The following is an 18,383-nucleotide window of genomic DNA, read 5'->3' on the forward strand; positions in this document are numbered from 1 at the left end:
CCCCCTCCAGAGGCCTGTGTGTGTGAGTCTCTCTGCCTGACCGTGTTCTCCTCCCCCTCCAGAGGCCTGTGTGTGTGAGTCTCTCTGCCTGACCGTGTTCTCCCCCCTCCAGAGGCCTGTGTGTGTGAGTCTCTCTGCCTGACCGTGTTCTCCTCCCCTCCAGAGGTCTGTGTGTGTGAGTCTCTCTGTCTGACCGTGTTCTCCTCCCCTCCAGAGGCCTGTGTGTGTGAGTCTCTCTGCCTGACCGTGTTCTCCTCCCCCTCCAGAGGCCTGTGTGTGTGAGTCTCTCTGCCTGACCGTGTTCTCCCCCCTCCAGAGGCCTGTGTGTGTGAGTCTCTCTGCCTGACCGTGTTCTCCTCCCTCCAGAGGCCTGTGTGTGTGAGTCTCTCTGCCTGACCGTGTTCTCCCCCCTCCAGAGGCCTGTGTGTGTGAGTCTCTCTGCCTGACCGTGTTCTCCCCCCTCCAGAGGCCTGTGTGTGTGAGTCTCTCTGCCTGACCGTGTTCTCCTCCCTCCAGAGGCCTGTGTGTGTGAGTCTCTCTGTCTGACCGTGTTCTCCCCCCTCCAGAGGCCTGTGTGTGTGAGTCTCTCTGCCTGACCGTGTTCTCCCCCCTCCAGAGGCCTGTGTGTGTGAGTCTCTCTGCCTGACCGTGTTCTCCCCCCCCTCCAGAGGCCTGTGTGTGTGAGTCTCTCTGCCTGACCGTGTTCTTTCCCCTCCAGAGGCCTGTGTGTGTGAGTCTCTCTGCCTGACCGTGTTCTCCCCCCTCCAGAGGCCTGTGGCAGTAGATCAGTATATGATGGCCCAGAGCAGGAGGAGTATTCCAGCTTCCTCATCGACGATCCCCGGGAGACCTATAAGACCCTGAGAGTGATCATCTCCTCTGTTCAGACACTGGAGCAGCAGCACACCAAGTACAAACGAGACGTGTTCAGGAAGACTAAGATCGGCAGCCAGTAAGTCTCATTCTACTGTGGCTGGGTCTGGTCCGCGACAGGTCCGGGACAGGTCCGGGTCAGTACTAACAGTCTAGGAGGGTCCATGTAGTGATGTTAAACACTGGTTCTGGTCCGGGTCAGTACTAACAGTCTAGAAGGGTCCATGTGGTGATGTTAAACACACACACAGTCACAGTCACACACACAGTCTCACACACACACACACACAGTAACACACACAGTCACTCACACAGTCACAGTCACACTCACACAGTCACCCACACAGTCACTCACACAGTCACAGTGACACACCCAGTCACACACACAGTCACTCACACAGTCACAGTCACATTCACACAGTCACACACACAGTCACTCACACACACAGTCACACACACAGTCACTCACACAGTCACAGTCACTCACACAGTCACACTGTAATAATGTTCTGTAACATTTCACCCTCCTGACCACACCCCTCTTCTCTGTGTTCCGCAGAGAACATCCAATCGGAGACAAGAGTTTTCAGTGTTACATCCACCAGCAGTCTGAGAGCTCCACCTACTCCATCTAGCCCCACCCACCAACCACTGCCATGAAGCGCAGAGCTCTGCCCCCGAAGACCTGAGACCTAGCAACACTTCCTGGTTACTCCTGGTCCACGGCTTCCCATGGTGCATCTTTCAGAACACGGACACTCAGAGCCGAGGTCAAATCGGGTAGAAGAGAGAGGGGAAGAGAGAGAGAGAGAGGGGAAGAGAGAGAGAGAGAGGGGAAGAGAGAGAGAGAGAGAGGAAGAGAGAGAGAGAGAGAGAGAGAGAGAGAGAGAGAGAGAGAGAGAGAGAGAGAGAGGGGAAGAGAGAGAGAGAGAGAAAGAAGGGAAGACAGAGAGAGAGAGAGAGACAGAGAGAGAGAGGTAGAGAGAGAGAGAGAGAGAGAGAGAGAGAGAGAGAGAGAGAGAGAGAGACAGAGACAGAGACAGAGAGAGAGAGAGAGAGAGAGAGAGAGAGAGAGAGAGAGAGAGAGAGAGAGAGAGAGAGAGAGAGAGAGAGAGAGAGAGAGAAAGAGAGAGATAGAGAGAGAGAAGTCTTATTTTCAATGATGATGTGCTTCAACTAAAGGCTTTTCTCTGGACTGTTGGTGTACCAGTGACCACGCACTTTAACCCCCACAACGGACATAAAGCTACTGCCTCAGCACATGTTGAAACAATCTTTATTTCATTGCTCATGTTTTTGTAATGTTTGATAACAACATGGTTTAAGTGGTATATTCCTGGTGTAAAGAACAACCCATTCCTTTGTGTTTCAAGTCACACAGACCAAACTCTGGGTTGAGAGACTGTCGACTTGGGGTCACGTCTGACTGTGTGTGTGTTTGATTATGTATGCGGGTGATGACAGAGGGAGGAGACGGGCTGGTCATCAGACAGCGACCAATGAGGACCCTTGCTGTTCATCTGACTGATTAGTGCTATCTTCATTTACAATCTGTTGTAGTGTTTCATTCAGAGCCTGGGGCAGAACTCTGCTGCCTCCTGGGCTGTACCCTGTCCCTGGGTCAGAACTCTGTACCCTGTCCCTGGGTCAGAACTCTGCTGCCTCCTGGGCTGTACCCTGTCCCTGGGTCAGAACTCTGCTGCCTCCTGGGCTGTACCCTGTCCCTGGGGCAGAACTCTGCTGCCTCCTGGGCTGTACCCTGTCCCTGGGTCAGAACTCTGCTGTCTCCTGGGCTGTACCCTGTCCCTGGGTCAGAACTCTGCTGCCTCCTGGGCTGTACCCTGTCCCTGGGTCAGAACTCTGCTGCCTCCTGGGCTGTACCCTGTCCCTGGGTCAGAACTCTGCTGCCTCCTGGGCTGTACCCTGTCCCTGGGTCAGAACTCTGCTGCCTCCTGGGCTGTACCCTGTCCCTGGGTCAGAACTCTGCTGTCTCCTGGGCTGTACCCTGTCCCTGGGGAAGAACTCTGCTGCCTCCTGGTCTGTACCCTGTCCCTGGGTCAGAACTCTGCTGCCTCCTGGGCTGTACCCTGTCCCTGGGTCAGAACTCTGCTGCCTCCTGGGCTGTACCCTGTCCCTGGGTCAGAACTCTGCTGCCTCCTGGGCTGTGGTTGCTATGTCCGAAGCAACAGAACTAACCAGGTGACTGGTTGCTATGTCCAAAGCAACAGAACTAACCAGGTGACTGGTTGCTATGTCCAAAGCAACAGAACTAACCAGGTGACTGGTTGCAATGTCCAAAGCAACAGAACTAACCAGGTGACTGGTTGCAATGTCCAAAGCAACAGAACTAACCAGGTGACTGGTTAACCAGGTGACTGGTTGCTATGTCCAAAGCAACAGAACTAACCCGGTGACTGGTTGCTATGTCCAAAGCAACAGAACTAACCCGGTGACTGGTTGCTATGTCCAAAGCAACAGAACTAACCCGGTGACTGGTTGCTATGTCCAAAGCAAACAGAACTAACCAGGTGACTGGTTGCTATGTCCAAAGCAACAGAACTAACCAGGTGACTGGTTGCTATGTCCGAAGCAACAGAACTAACCCGATGACTGGTTGCTATGTCCAAAGCAAACAGAACTAACCCGGTGACAGGTTGCTATGTCCAAAGCAAACAGAACTAACCAGTTGACTGGTTGCTATGTCCAAAGCAAACAGAACTAACCAGGTGACTGGTTGCTATGTCCAAAGCAAACAGAACTAACCCGGTGACAGGTTGCTATGTCCAAAGCAAACAGAACTAACCAGGTGACTGGTTGCTATGTCCAAAGCAAACAGAACTAACCAGGTGACTGGTTGCTATGTCCAAAGCAAACAGAACTAACCTGGTGACTGGTTGCTATGTCCAAAGCAAACAGAACTAACCAGGTGACTGGTTGCTATGTCCAAAGCAAACAGAACTAACCAGGTGACTGGTTGCTATGTCCAAAGCAAACAGAACTAACCCGATGACTGGTTGCTATGTCCAAAGCAAACATAACTAACCAGGTGACTGGTTGCTATGTTCAAAGCAAACAGAACTAACCCGGTGACTGGTTGCTATGTCCAAAGCAAACAGAACTAACCAGGTGACTGGTTGCTATGTCCAAAGCAAACAGAACTAACCAGGTGACTGGTTGCTATGTCCAAAGCAAACAGAACTAACCAGGTGACTGGTTGCTATGTCCAAAGCAAACAGAACTAACCAGGTGACTGGTTGCTATGTCCAAAGCAAACAGAACTAACCAGGTGACTGGTTGCTATGTCCAAAGCAAACAGAACTTGCTGGGCATCCATTCTCTCTGTAGTCAGTGGGTGTTGGAGATTCTTACAGAGTCACCTGGTCTTCCAAGATGGCAGACAGTCTTCTGTAGTCTGGCTACCAGTTTGGTTAGATAACATTCCACTCCTATGTCGTTGTTTCCTAATGGAAAGCTAGCTAAACAGGCTGGTACCCAGTCTATATTTTCTACATCTATATTTCTGAACCCAGTGTGTTGCAGAGATATCTTCGTATATCTCCAAACCACAACCCATTTAAAACAACATCATGCCAATCGCTACAAATGTGTATTTTCTATCTTTGTGTTTTTTTCATGTTTGATGCTCCTCAACATTGAGTGTGTTTTCTATCTTCTGACTAGCGTCGTGTCCTACAGAATAGTCTGTACTTTGATGCTTCATGTGTTTTATATCTTCTGACTAGCGTCGTGTCCTACAGAATAGTCTGTACTTTGATGCTCCTTGTGTTCTTTTCAGACTAGCGTCTTCAAATTGTCCCCCTCCCCCCCAAAAAAAAAATATAACCCTAATCCAACTTTACAGGAAATTCCTCTTGTAAAACACCCCTTCTAAAGGATAACAGTGTATTTTGTATAAATATATCAAGAGTATTAAGAAGAAGTTATTATGTCTCTCTGTACAGAACAACTGAATGGTTTAAAAGTAGCTTTTTTTTGGTCCTGGAATAACTAAATTAAGGCAATATTGATGCAAACCGCTTGTTGTCTGAGTCGCTTTCATTCAGAATGTGTTACAGGAAGTGTTCTGTGGTTAGTCTGTTTCCTGTAGTACAGGAAGTGTTCTGTGGTTAGTCTGTTTCCTGTAGTACAGGAAGTGTTCTGTGGTTAGTCTGTTTCCTGTAGTACAGAAAGTGTTCTGTGGTTAGTCTGTTTCCTGTAGTACAGGAAGTGTTCTGTGGTTAGTCTGTTTCTTGTCGTACAGGAAGTGTTCTGAGGTTAGTCTGTTTCCTGTAGTACAGGAAGTGTTCTGTGGTTAGTCTGTTTCCTGTAGTACAGGAAGTGTTCTGTGGTTAGTCTGTTTCTTGTAGTACAGGAAGTGTTCTGAGTTTAGTCTGTTTCCTGTAGTATGGAAAGCCCAAGAGTTAATTCGAAGGAGCTGTCCTTTTGATTGGTCAAACCAAGAGGGAAGAAAAAACCTCTTCAAAACCTCTTCATACAGTATCTAAACATCTGAAACCTCCTCATACAGTATCTAAACATCTGAAACCTCTTCATACAGTATCTAAACATCTGAAACCTCCTCATACAGTATCTAAACATCTGAAACCTCCTCATACAGTATCTAAACATCTGAAACCTCTTCATACAGTATCTAAACATCTGAAACCTCCTCATACAGTATCTAAACATCTGAAACCTCTTCATACAGTATCTAAACATCTGAAACCTCTTCATACAGTATCTAAACATCTGAAACCTCCTCATACAGTATCTAAACATCTGAAACCTCTTCATACAGTATCTAAACATCTGAAACCTCTTCATACAGTATCTAAACATCTGACACCTCTTCATACAGTATCTAAACATCTGAAACCTCCTCATACAGTATCTAAACATCTGAAACCTCTTCATACAGTATCTAAACATCTGAAACCTCCTCATACAGTATCTAAACATCTGAAACCTCTTCATACAGTATCTAAACATCTGAAACCTCTTCATACAGTATCTAAACATCTGAAACCTCCTCATACAGTATCTAAACATCTGAAACCTCCTCATACAGTATCTAAACATCTGAAACCTCCTCATACAGTATCTAAACATCTGAAACCTCCTCATACAGTATCTAAACATCTGACACCTCTTCATACAGTATCTAAACATCTGAAACCTCTTCATACAGTATCTAAACATCTGAAACCTCTTCATACAGTATCTAAACATCTGAAACCTCCTCATACAGTATCTAAACATCAGAAACCTCCTCATACAGTATCTAAACATCTGAAACCTCTTCATACAGTATCTAAACATCTGACACCTCTTCATACAGTATCTAAACATCTGACACCTCCTCATACAGTATCTAAACATCTGACACCTCCTCATACAGTATCTAAACATCTGACACCTCTTCATACAGTATCTAAACATCTGAAGGTTTAAATACTGTCTCTATTCCTCTGTTTATCTGCAATCTACCAGGGTTCAAATATTGTCCTCAACTCAAAGTCCCAGCACAGCAACACAGGGCAGGCAGCATGTTTGAAGTAGAGCAGAGAGTAGCACACACAGCGCGCCCTCTGTCGCCTCCACCCCTTAACACCAGTGTGTCGTGAACAACATTTGCGGGGTCAACAACAGTGGAATGGACTGTTCGCCTTCAAAATAAAAGTCCCCACCCACTGAAACAGATGGAAACGTGCCACACTTGTACTAGATAATGCTAAACAAGTTTGGAATGTTGTTATAGAAATTCAACAAAAAGACAATCACGATTTTTAAAAAAATTGTTGAAATTGCAATGTGGATGTATAGTCTACACAGAATTGAAATGGGGCATACTTACCCACCGGGCACAGATGTCAAGTCGACGCTTAATCCACGTTGGTTCAACGTAATTTCAATGAAACGACGTTGATTCAACCAGTGTGGTGCTCAGTCGGTTTATTGCAATGTACAGCCTTATAACTATGGATCTGGGGTCCATTAAATGGGATATGAGCCTTCACAGAACACAACTGGGGAGGCTATGAGCCTTCACAGAACACAACTGGGGAGGCTATGAGCCTTCACAGAACACAACTGGGGAGACTATGAGCCTTCACAGAACACAACTGGGGAGGCTATGAGCCTTCACAGAACACAACTGGGGAGACTATGAGCCTTCACAGAACACAACTGGGGAGGCTATGAGCCTTCACAGAACACAACTGGGGAGACTATGAGCCTTCACAGAACACAACTGGGGAGACTATGAGCCTTCACAGAACACAACTGGGGAGACTATGAGTCTACTCACTGACGCTCACAGAACACAACTGGGGAGGCTATGAGCCTCCTCACTGACACTCACAGAACACACAGAACACAACTGGGGAGACTATGAGCCTCCTCACTGACACTCACAGAACACAACTGGGGAGACTATGAGCCTTCTCACTGACACTCACAGAACACAACTGGGGAGACTATGAGTCTACGCACTGACACTCACAGAACACAACTGGGGAGACTATGAGTCTACGCACAGACACTCACAGAACACAACTGGGGAGGCTATGAGCCTACTCACTGACACTCACAGAACACAACTGGGGAGACTATTCACACATATTATCATCGTAGCTCTTATTAAAGCCAAACAGTTGTGTTTTGTGAGTTTAAAAAAAAAACTTTACTTTACTAGTTATATTTTTGACTACTTTTACTGGACTACATTCCTAAAGAAAATAATGTTTATTTTTTTAACTCCATACATTTTCACAACATTTTGGAATGTTTAACAGGACAGGAAAATGGTCCAATTTATGCACTTATCAAGAGAACATGGAATCAAATGGATCTGTACAGACCCAGTGCACTACTTTTGTGAATATTGATTTATATATATATATATGTAAATATACTATGTAAATATATATTTATATATTTTACATTTATCAGCACTCTTCTATGATCTACTCCAATTGTGGCATGATTCCACTACTGTCACCGGTTTGTATGTTTCAATTTGGGGACTTTTATTTTGAAGGCTAAACGCCGATTCCACTTTGTTTGCTCATGTCAATGTTGTTCACGACACACACGTTTCGCCTCCTCTCCTCTCTCCGCTCCCGGTCCAGTCCCAGCTCTCTCTCCACCGAACAGGCGAAAGTTTTTTGTCACAGTCCTGAGCTGTTCCGATGATCGGTTTTACTATGTGGAAACATAAAACGGCGTTGGGAGAATCGGTGGCTTGTGTCATCTTTCTCGTGGCGCTTTGCGATGCTCATCGATGTAAGTGATTTAAAAAAAAAATAATTATGTTGGATAACGGAAAAATGGACATATGAATGTGGAAAGTAAAAGTACAACTTTGGTGGTTGTTTTACGCTTTTACACAAGATCAGGCGGTGTATATTTGCTGTTTTTCTTTTCCCAAAGAATTAACGCTAACTTCCATACTAAAATACAATTTATATCCGTCAAAGCCAACGAATTAATGGTAACTTGTTACTAAAAGACAACTTTAATGCGTCGAAGCCAACGCTACTTTTCCACAGCATGTTATAAATCCTGAAAAATGTTTGGAGCTGCTGCGTATGTCGACACAGGCAACAGGTGATCGGACGTTTTTAGACTTTTCCTCGAGTCTTGGAAGATGACTGACACCTTCCTAGATTATTTATGTTTTTACAACAACAAAAAAGTGCGTTGATTTAAATAAGATCACGTGTTCGGGGTTAATACCCTACTAAAACAAGAACAAAGGCCTGTTGAAACGGGACTGTTTACTAATCCGTTTAATCTACAGTTTGATCCAAATGATTCATCCATCAAAAACACGTGGAAAATATCCATATAGATTCCTATGTGGTCACAGACACCATTCACACAAACCCCATACTTCCTCTTGCTGTCGTCACATGTAATAACAATGTAATACAACACGTGTTGCGTGAGGAGGAACAGACGACGTCAGTACTTCGTCACTTGTTGCGTTATGTTTTTTAAAAGAAACGGGACGGTTCAGCCATTGACACACAGTTGATTGGTGTTTTTCCCCCGACTATATAAGACAGAAGGAAACACATTTAGATGTGCAGGACAAACCAGTATGTTGACGGCTGTACGTTCGTGATTCGTTCCGCTTGCATGTCAATATCAGTATTAGCAGGGAGCTAATGTGACCATTGTAATTAGAGCATGCTAGCTAACTCACTCTTACAGCAATAAAAACATTTTTTTAAAGCACATCCCAGGAAGCCCCCTCAATATCTAACAGGTACTGTATACATCTGGACATGTACCTCGTGAACTCGTACACATTGTACATCTGAAAATAGAATACAGTGTTTCAGAACTGCGACCTAATGCTTGTGTAACCGATGTGAAATGGCTAGCTAGTTAGCGGTGGTGCGCGCTAATAGCATTTCAATCGGTGACGTCACTCCCTCTGAGACCTTGAAGTAGTTGTTCCCCTTTGCTCTGGAGCGATGGGTGACGATGCTTCGAGGGTGGCTGTTGTCGATGTGTTCCTGGTACGAGCCCAGGTAGAGGCGAGGAGAGGGACGGAAGCGATAATGTTACACTTGCAGGGTAATATCAGACTGGGAGGAATTTACGTCTGTGATCTCCCTCTATCTGCAAGTGTCGCCGATATCATGACACCTAATCGATATGTAAATTCAACCAACCTGTCACGCCTGCTCCCGCTCCCCGTCTCTTGCGCTCGAGGGCGCCAGGCTGCCCATCATTACGCACACATGTCACCATCATTACGCGTATCAGCGCTCATTGGACTCCCCTCGACTCCTTCATTTTGTTGATTTGCCCCTTCTATATCTGTCTGTTCCTCAGTTTGTTCCCTGTGTCAGCATTATTGTCGTTGTGTTTTATCCCTTGTCCAGACGATGTCCTTGTTTTGTGTTTCTTGTCCGTTGTTTATTAACTGTTACCTCCCTGTACTAGCTTCTCGTCTCCCAGCGTCCGTCCGTAACACAACCAATAGAAATACATTGAACATTGAATACCTATTTCTGGAGTTTGCAAAGTGACAACATAACCAACCCAGTTACACGCGTGTGTCTCCAGTCCTAACTCAGAACAGGGCCTCCCAGTTTCTGTCTCGGCACCGCAGGGCCAACTCTCTGTTTGAGGAGAGTAAGAAAGGGAACCTGGAGAGAGAATGTATCGAGGAGCTGTGCAACAAGGAGGAGGCACGGGAGATCTTTGAGAACTACCCAGAGACGGTGAGTGGCTCCTGAGGGCCCCTGGCACACTAGTTACAAGATGGGCCATGTCAGGGGGGACCTAGGGAGAGGGTAGTCACTAGATGGTCATGTCAGGAGAGACCTGGGGAAAGGGAGAGGGTAGTCACTAGATGGTCATGTCAGGAGAGACCTGGGGAGAGGGTAGTCACTAGATGGTCATGTCAGGAGAGACCTGGGGAGAGGGAGAGGGTAGTCACTAGATGGTCATGTCAGGAGGGACCTGGGGAGAGGGAGAGGGTAGTCACTAGATGGTCATGTCAGGAGAGACCTGGGGAGAGGGAGAGGGTAGTCACTAGATGGTCATGTCAGGAGAGACCTGGGGAGAGGGAGAGGGTAGTCACTAGATGGTCATGTCAGGAGAGACCTGGGGAGAGGGTAGTCACTAGATGGTCATGTCAGGAGAGACCTGGGGAGAGGGAGAGGGTAGTCACTAGATGGTCATGTCAGGAGAGACCTGGGGAGAGGGAGAGGGTAGTCACTAGATGGTCATGTCAGGAGAGACCTGGGGAGAGGGAGAGGGTAGTCACTAGATGGTCATGTCAGGAGGGACCTGGGGAGAGGGAGAGGGTAGTCACTAGATGGTCATGTCAGGAGGGACCTGGGGAGAGGGAGAGGGTAGTCACTAGATGGTCATGTCAGGAGAGACCTGGGGAGAGGGAGAGGGTAGTCACTAGATGGTCATGTCAGGAGAGACCTGGGGAGAGGGAGAGGGTAGTCACTAGATGGTCATGTCAGGAGAGACCTGGGGAGAGGGAGAGGGTAGTCACTAGATGGTCATGTCAGGAGAGACCTGGGGAGAGGGAGAGGGTAGTCACTAGATGGTCATGTCTGTGTGTGTGTGTGTGTGTGTGTGTGTGTGTGTGTGTGTGTGTGTGTGTGTGTGTGTGTGTGTGTGTGTGTGTGTGTGTGTGTGTGTGTGTGTGTGTGTGTGTGTATATGTGTGTAACAGACTCAGGTCACTGAACTGTTATCCCCCATCGTTTGTTTGTTTACGCTGTGAGGTTTCCCGTTGACTAGTGTTGACGTAGCTGAGTGGGATGGAGCGGGACGTTGACCTCAAGCTGTTGACGGGTTGATGAACCCAGACAGACTCTCCTCTCCCTCTCCCCAGGTCTCTCCTGTTCATAATGTCTCCTCTTCTTTTACAGGAACACTTCTATCCTCAATATGTCTGTAAGTTTCAACCATTCTGTCCTTCTGTTTTTCAGCCATATTTCCATTAATAACATCTAGCGATATAGAATCTAGCTAACCCTCAGCCCTCGTTCCTCAATGACTTATCATGTGACTGATGTCAGCTAATATAACTCCACTGTGTTGTCTGTCTGATGATATGACTGATGTCAGCTAATATAACTCCACTGTGTTGTCTGTCTGATGATATGACTGATGTCAGCTAATATAACTCCACTGTGTTGTTGTCTGTCTGATGATATGACTGATGCCAGCTAATATAACTCCACTGTGTTGTCTGTCTGATGATATGACTGATGCCAGCTAATATAACTCCACTGTGTTGTCTGTCTGTCTGATGATATGACTGATGCCAGCTAATATAACTCCACTGTGTTGTCTGTCTGTCTGATGATATGACTGATGCCAGCTAATATAACTCCACTGTGTTGTCTGTCTGTCTGATGATATGACTGATGCCAGCTAATATAACTCCACTGTGTTGTTGCTGTCTGTCTGATGATATGACTGATGCCAGCTAATATAACTCCACTGTGTTGTTGTCTGATGATATGACTGATGTCAGCTAATATAACTCCACTGTGTTGTCTGTCTGTCTGATGATATGACTGATGCCAGCTAATATAACTCCACTGTGTTGTCTGTCTGATGATATGACTGATGTCAGCTAATATAACTCCACTGTGTTGTCTGTCTGTCTGATGATATGACTGATGCCAGCTAATATAACTCCACTGTGTTGTCTGTCTGATGATATGACTGATGCCAGCTAATATAACTCCACTGTGTTGTCTGTCTGTCTGATGATATGACTGATGCCAGCTAATATAACTCCACTGTGTTGTCTGTCTGTCTGATGATATGACTGATGCCAGCTAATATAACTCCACTGTGTTGTCTGTCTGTCTGATGATATGACTGATGCCAGCTAATATAACTCCACTGTGTTGTTGTCTGTCTGATGATATGACTGATGCCAGCTAATATAACTCCACTGTGTTGTCTGTCTGTCTGATGATATGACTGATGCCAGCTAATATAACTCCACTGTGTTGTCTGTCTGTCTGATGATATGACTGATGCCAGCTAATATAACTCCACTGTGTTGTCTGTCTGTCTGATGATATGACTGATGCCAGCTAATATAACTCCACTGTGTTGTTGTCTGTCTGATGATATGACTGATGCCAGCTAATATAACTCCACTGTGTTGTCTGTCTGTCTGATGATATGACTGATGTCAGCTAATATAACTCCACTGTGTTGTCTGTCTGATGATATGACTGATGCCAGCTAATATAACTCCACTGTGTTGTTGTCTGATGATATGACTGATGCCAGCTATTATAACTCCACTGTGTTGTCTGTCTGATGATATGACTGATGCCAGCTAATATAACTCCACTGTGTTGTCTGTCTGTCTGATGATATGACTGATGCCAGCTAATATAACTCCACTGTGTTGTCTGTCTGTCTGATGATATGACTGATGCCAGCTAATATAACTCCACTGTGTTGTTGCTGTCTGTCTGATGATATGACTGATGCCAGCTAATATAACTCCACTGTGTTGTTGTCTGATGATATGACTGATGTCAGCTAATATAACTCCACTGTGTTGTCTGTCTGTCTGATGATATGACTGATGCCAGCTAATATAACTCCACTGTGTTGTCTGTCTGATGATATGACTGATGCCAGCTAATATAACTCCACTGTGTTGTCTGTCTGATGATATGACTGATGCCAGCTAATATAACTCCACTGTGTTGTCTGTCTGTCTGATGTTATGACTGATGCCAGCTAATATAACTCCACTGTGTTGTTGTCTGTCTGATGATATGACTGATGCCAGCTAATATAACTCCACTGTGTTGTCTGTCTGTCTGATGATATGACTGATGTCAGCTAATATAACTCCACTGTGTTGTCTGTCTGATGATATGACTGATGCCAGCTAATATAACTCCACTGTGTTGTTGTCTGATGATATGACTGATGCCAGCTATTATAACTCCACTGTGTTGTCTGTCTGATGATATGACTGATGCCAGCTAATATAACTCCACTGTGTTGTCTGTCTGTCTGATGATATGACTGATGCCAGCTAATATAACTCCACTGTGTTGTCTGTCTGTCTGATGATATGACTGATGCCAGCTAATATAACTCCACTGTGTTGTTGCTGTCTGTCTGATGATATGACTGATGCCAGCTAATATAACTCCACTGTGTTGTTGTCTGATGATATGACTGATGTCAGCTAATATAACTCCACTGTGTTGTCTGTCTGTCTGATGATATGACTGATGCCAGCTAATATAACTCCACTGTGTTGTCTGTCTGATGATATGACTGATGCCAGCTAATATAACTCCACTGTGTTGTCTGTCTGATGATATGACTGATGCCAGCTAATATAACTCCACTGTGTTGTCTGTCTGTCTGATGTTATGACTGATGCCAGCTAATATAACTCCACTGTGTTGTCTGTCTGTCTGATGATATGACTGATGCCAGCTAATATAACTCCACTGTGTTGTCTGTCTGATGATATGACTGATGCCAGCTAATATAACTCCACTGTGTTGTCTGTCTGTCTGATGATATGACTGATGCCAGCTAATATAACTCCACTGTGTTGTCTGTCTGTCTGATGATATGACTGATGCCAGCTAATATAACTCCACTGTGTTGTCTGTCTGTCTGATGATATGACTGATGCCAGCTAATATAACTCCACTGTGTTGTTGTCTGTCTGATGATATGACTGATGCCAGCTAATATAACTCCACTGTGTTGTCTGTCTGTCTGATGATATGACTGATGCCAGCTAATATAACTCCACTGTGTTGTTGTCTGTCTGATGATATGACTGATGCCAGCTAATATAACTCCACTGTGTTGTCTGTCTGTCTGATGATGTGACTGATGCCAGCTAATATAACTCCACTGTGTTGTTGTCTGTCTGATGATATGACTGATGCCAGCTAATATAACTCCACTGTGTTGTCTGTCTGTCTGATGATATGACTGATGTCAGCTAATATAACTCCACTGTGTTGTCTGTCTGATGATATGACTGATGCCAGCTAATATAACTCCACTGTGTTGTATTTCAGTTTGTCTGGGTTCACATCGTGTGGGCATCAACAACCATAACTCTGGAGACTCCAACGTCCCTTCAGACCTCAGGACGTGTGTCAAAGGTTGGTGAAGGTTAGAGACGGTTGTTGGGGTTCAGAGGTTATGGCTACTGGTTTAGAGACGGTTGTTGGGGTTCAGAGGTTATGGCTACTGGTTTAGAGACGGTTGTTGGGGTTCAGAGGTTATGGCTACTGGTTTAGAGACGGTTGTTGGGGTTCAGAGGTTATGGCTACTGGTTTAGAGACGGTTGTTGGGGTTCAGAGGTTATGGCTACTGGTTTAGAGACGGTTGTTGGGGTTCAGAGGTTATGGCTACTGGTTTAGAGACGGTTGTTGGGGTTCAGAGGTTATGGCTACTGGTTTAGAGAAGTGTTGTTGGGGTTCAGAGGTTATGGCTACTGGTTTAGAGACGGTTGTTGGGGTTCAGAGGTTATGGCTACTGGTTTAGAGAAGGGTTGTTGGGGTTCAGAGGTTATGGCTACTGGTTTAGAGAAGTGTTGTTGGGGTTCAGAGGTTATGGCTACTGGTTTAGAGAAGGGTTGTTGGGGTTCAGAGGTTATGGCTACTGGTTTAGAGACGGTTGTTGGGGTTCAGAGGTTATGGCTACTGGTTTAGAGACGGTTGTTGGGGTTCAGAGGTTATGGCTACTGGTTTAGAGACGGTTGTTGGGGTTCAGAGGTTATGGCTACTGGTTTAGAGAAGGGTTGTTGGGGTTCAGAGGTTATGGCTACTGGTTTAGAGACGGTTGTTGGGGTTCAGAGGTTATGGCTACTGGTTTAGAGAAGTGTTGTTGGGGTTCAGAGGTTATGGCTACTGGTTTAGAGACGGTTGTTGGGGTTCAGAGGTTATGGGTTTAGAGAAGGGTTGTCAACAAAAATAATTCCACGCGGGACGCTTTTAGTCTTCAATGAGGTCCGTAGTTTAATCTTTTTTTTTGTTGCTAAAAATTGACATCGCTCTCTCTCTTTTTTCACCACGGATTGTATGTTTGACCCCCCTGGTTTTTGGGTAGGGCGCTAGCCTGTATGTTTGACCCCCCTGGTTTAGGGGTAGGTTGCTGGCCCACGGGCCGTATGTTTGACCCCCCTGGTTTAAGGGTAGGGTGCGCGTATGTTTGACCCCCCTGGTTTAGAGGTAGGGTGCTGGCCCACGGGCCGTATGTTTGACCCCACTGGTTTAGGGATAGGGTGCCTGCCTGCGGGTATAGTCATGTCCTGTCTGGATACCTGTATGTGTTCTGTATAGTCCTGTCTGGATACCTGTATGTGTTCTGTATAGTCCTGTCTGGATACCTGTATGTGTTCTGTATAGTCCTGTCCTGTCTGGATACCTGTATGTGTTCTGTATAGTCCTGTCCTGTCTGGATACCTGTATGTGTTCTGTATAGTCCTGTCTGGATACCTGTATGTGTTCTGTATAGTCCTGTCTGGATACCTGTATGTGTTCTGTATAGTCCTGTCTGGATACCTGTATGTGTTCTGTATAGTCCTGTCTGGATACCTGTATGTGTTCTGTATAGTCCTGTCTGGATACCTGTATGTGTTCTGTATAGTCCTGTCTGGATACCTGTATGTGTTCTGTATAGTCCTGTCTGGATACCTGTATGTGTTCTGTATAGTCCTGTCTGGATACCTGTATGTGTTCTGTATAGTCCTGTCTGGATACCTGTATGTGTTCTGTATAGTCCTGTCTGGATACCTGTATGTGTTCTGTATAGTCATGTCCTGTCTGGATACCTGTATGTGTTCTGTATAGTCCTGTCTGGATACCTGTATGTGTTCTGTATAGTCCTGTCTGGATACCTGTATGTGTTCTGTATAGTCCTGTCTGGATACCTGTATGTGTTCTGTATAGTCCTGTCCTGTCTGGATACCTGTATGTGTTCTGTATAGTCCTGTCTGGATACCTGTATGTGTTCTGTATAGTCCTGTCTGGATACCTGTATGTGTTCTGTATAGTCCTGTCTGGATACCTGTATGTGTTCTGTATAGTCCTGTCTGAATACCTGTATGTGTTCTGTATAGTCCTGTCTGGATACCTGTATGTGTTCTGTATAGTCCTGTCTGGATACCTGTATGTGTTCTGTATAGTCCTGTCCTGTCTGGATACCTGTATGTGTTCTGTATAGTCCTGTCCTGTCTGGATACCTGTATGTGTTCTGTATAGTCCTGTCTGGATACCTGTATGTGTTCTGTATAGTCCTGTCTGGATACCTGTATGATAACTCTCTGTGTGTGTGTGTGTGTGTGTGTGTGTGTGTGTGTGTGTGTGTGTGTGTGTGTGTGTGTGTGTGTGTGTGTGTGTGTGTGTGTGTGTGTGTGTGTGTGTGTGTGTGTCGTTCTGCAGAGATCAGTGACCAGTGCCTTCCGTTTCCGTGTTACAAGGAGGGTTCTGAACTCTGCATCGATGGCCAGGCCTCCTTCACCTGTCAGTGTCGACCAGGCTGGAAGGGTCCTCGCTGTGAGGATGGTAGGTACCAGACAGGGTTAGACAGGTCTCCTTCACCTGTCAGTGTCGACCAGGCTGGAAGGGTCCTCGCTGTGAGGATGGTAGGTACCAGACAGGGTTAGACAGGTCTCCTTCACCTGTCAGTGTCGACCAGGCTGGAGGGGCCCGCGCTGTGAGGATGGTAGGTACCAGACAGGGTTAGACAGGCCTCCTTCACCTGTCAGTGTCGACCAGGCTGGAGGGGCCCTCGCTGTGAGGATGGTAGGTACCAGACAGGGTTAGACAGGCCTCCTTCACCTGTCAGTGTCGACCAGGCTGGAAGGGCCCTCGCTGTGAGGATGGTAGGTACCAGACAGGGTTAGACAGGCCTCCTTCACCTGTCAGTGTCGACCAGGCTGGAGGGGCCCGCGCTGTGAGGATGGTAGGTACCAGACAGGGTTAGACAGGCCTCCTTCACCTGTCAGTGTCGACCAGGCTGGAAGGGCCCTCGCTGTGAGGATGGTAGGTATCAGACAGACAGGGGTAGACAGGCCTCCTTCACCTATCTGTGTCGACCAGGCTGGAAGGGCCCTCGCTGTGAGGATGGTAGGTACCAGACAGACAGGGGTAGACAGGCCTCCTTCACCTGTCAGTGTCGACCAGGCTGGAGGGGCCCTCGCTGTGAGGATGGTAGGTACCAGACAGGGTTAGACAGGCCTCCTTCACCTGTCAGTGTCGACCAGGCTGGAAGGGCCCTCGCTGTGAGGATGGTAGGTACCAGACAGGGTTAGACAGGCCTCCTTCAACTGTCAGTGTCGACCAGGCTGGAAGGGCCCTCGCTGTGAGGATGGTAGGTACCAGACAGACAGGGTTAGACAGGCCTCCTTCACCTGTCAGTGTCGACCAGGCTGGAAGGGCTTAATAGTGGGTCCTACTTAATACTGAGTCCTACTTAATACTGGGTCCTACTTAATACTTGGTCCTGGCTTAATACTGGGTCCTGGCTTAATACTGGGTCCTACTTAATACTGGGTCCTACTTAATACTTGGTCCTGGCTTAATACTGGGTCCTACTTAGTACTGGGTCCTGGCTTAATACTGGGTCCTGGCTTAATACTGGGTCCTACTTAATACTGGGTCCTGGCTTAATACTGGGTCCTACTTAGTACTGGGTCCTGGCTTAATACTGGGTCCTGGCTTAATACTGGGTCCTGCTTAATACTGGGTCCTGGCTTAATACTGGGTCCTGCTTAATACTGGGTCCTGGCTTAATACTGGGTCCTGGCTTAATGCTGGGTCCTGGCCTAATACTAGGTCCTGACTTAATACTGGGTCCTGGCTTAATACTGGGTCCTGCTTAATGCTGGGTCCTGGCCTAATACTGGGTCCTGGCTTAATATTGGGTCCTGGCTTAATTCTGGGTCCTGGCCTAATACTGGGTCCTGGCTTAATACTGAGTCCTACTTAATACTGGGTCCTGGCT

General features: G+C 46.4%; 2 protein-coding genes across 2 annotated transcripts in view; both read left to right on the top strand.

Annotated features, from left to right (window-relative positions):
- Positions 1 to 1,676, top strand: part of rasa3 (RAS p21 protein activator 3) — a 119,621-nt gene extending 117,945 nt beyond the window's left edge. The window contains exons 22-23 of the mRNA XM_055930319.1: positions 769 to 952; positions 1,433 to 1,676. Coding sequence (XP_055786294.1) covers positions 769 to 952; positions 1,433 to 1,508 — 260 coding nt within the window. The 3' untranslated portion in view covers positions 1,509 to 1,676. The remainder of the gene's footprint in view (positions 1 to 768; positions 953 to 1,432) is intronic.
- Positions 1,677 to 8,037: 6,361 nt separating this feature from the next.
- Positions 8,038 to 18,383, top strand: part of pros1 (protein S) — a 35,871-nt gene continuing 25,525 nt past the window's right edge. The window contains exons 1-5 of the mRNA XM_055930321.1: positions 8,038 to 8,157; positions 9,955 to 10,112; positions 11,282 to 11,306; positions 14,450 to 14,536; positions 16,820 to 16,942. Coding sequence (XP_055786296.1) covers positions 8,064 to 8,157; positions 9,955 to 10,112; positions 11,282 to 11,306; positions 14,450 to 14,536; positions 16,820 to 16,942 — 487 coding nt within the window. The 5' untranslated portion in view covers positions 8,038 to 8,063. The remainder of the gene's footprint in view (positions 8,158 to 9,954; positions 10,113 to 11,281; positions 11,307 to 14,449; positions 14,537 to 16,819; positions 16,943 to 18,383) is intronic.

Source organism: Salvelinus fontinalis, chromosome 7 (assembly GCF_029448725.1).
Source record: "Salvelinus fontinalis isolate EN_2023a chromosome 7, ASM2944872v1, whole genome shotgun sequence".
Lineage (NCBI taxonomy): Eukaryota > Metazoa > Chordata > Actinopteri > Salmoniformes > Salmonidae > Salvelinus > Salvelinus fontinalis.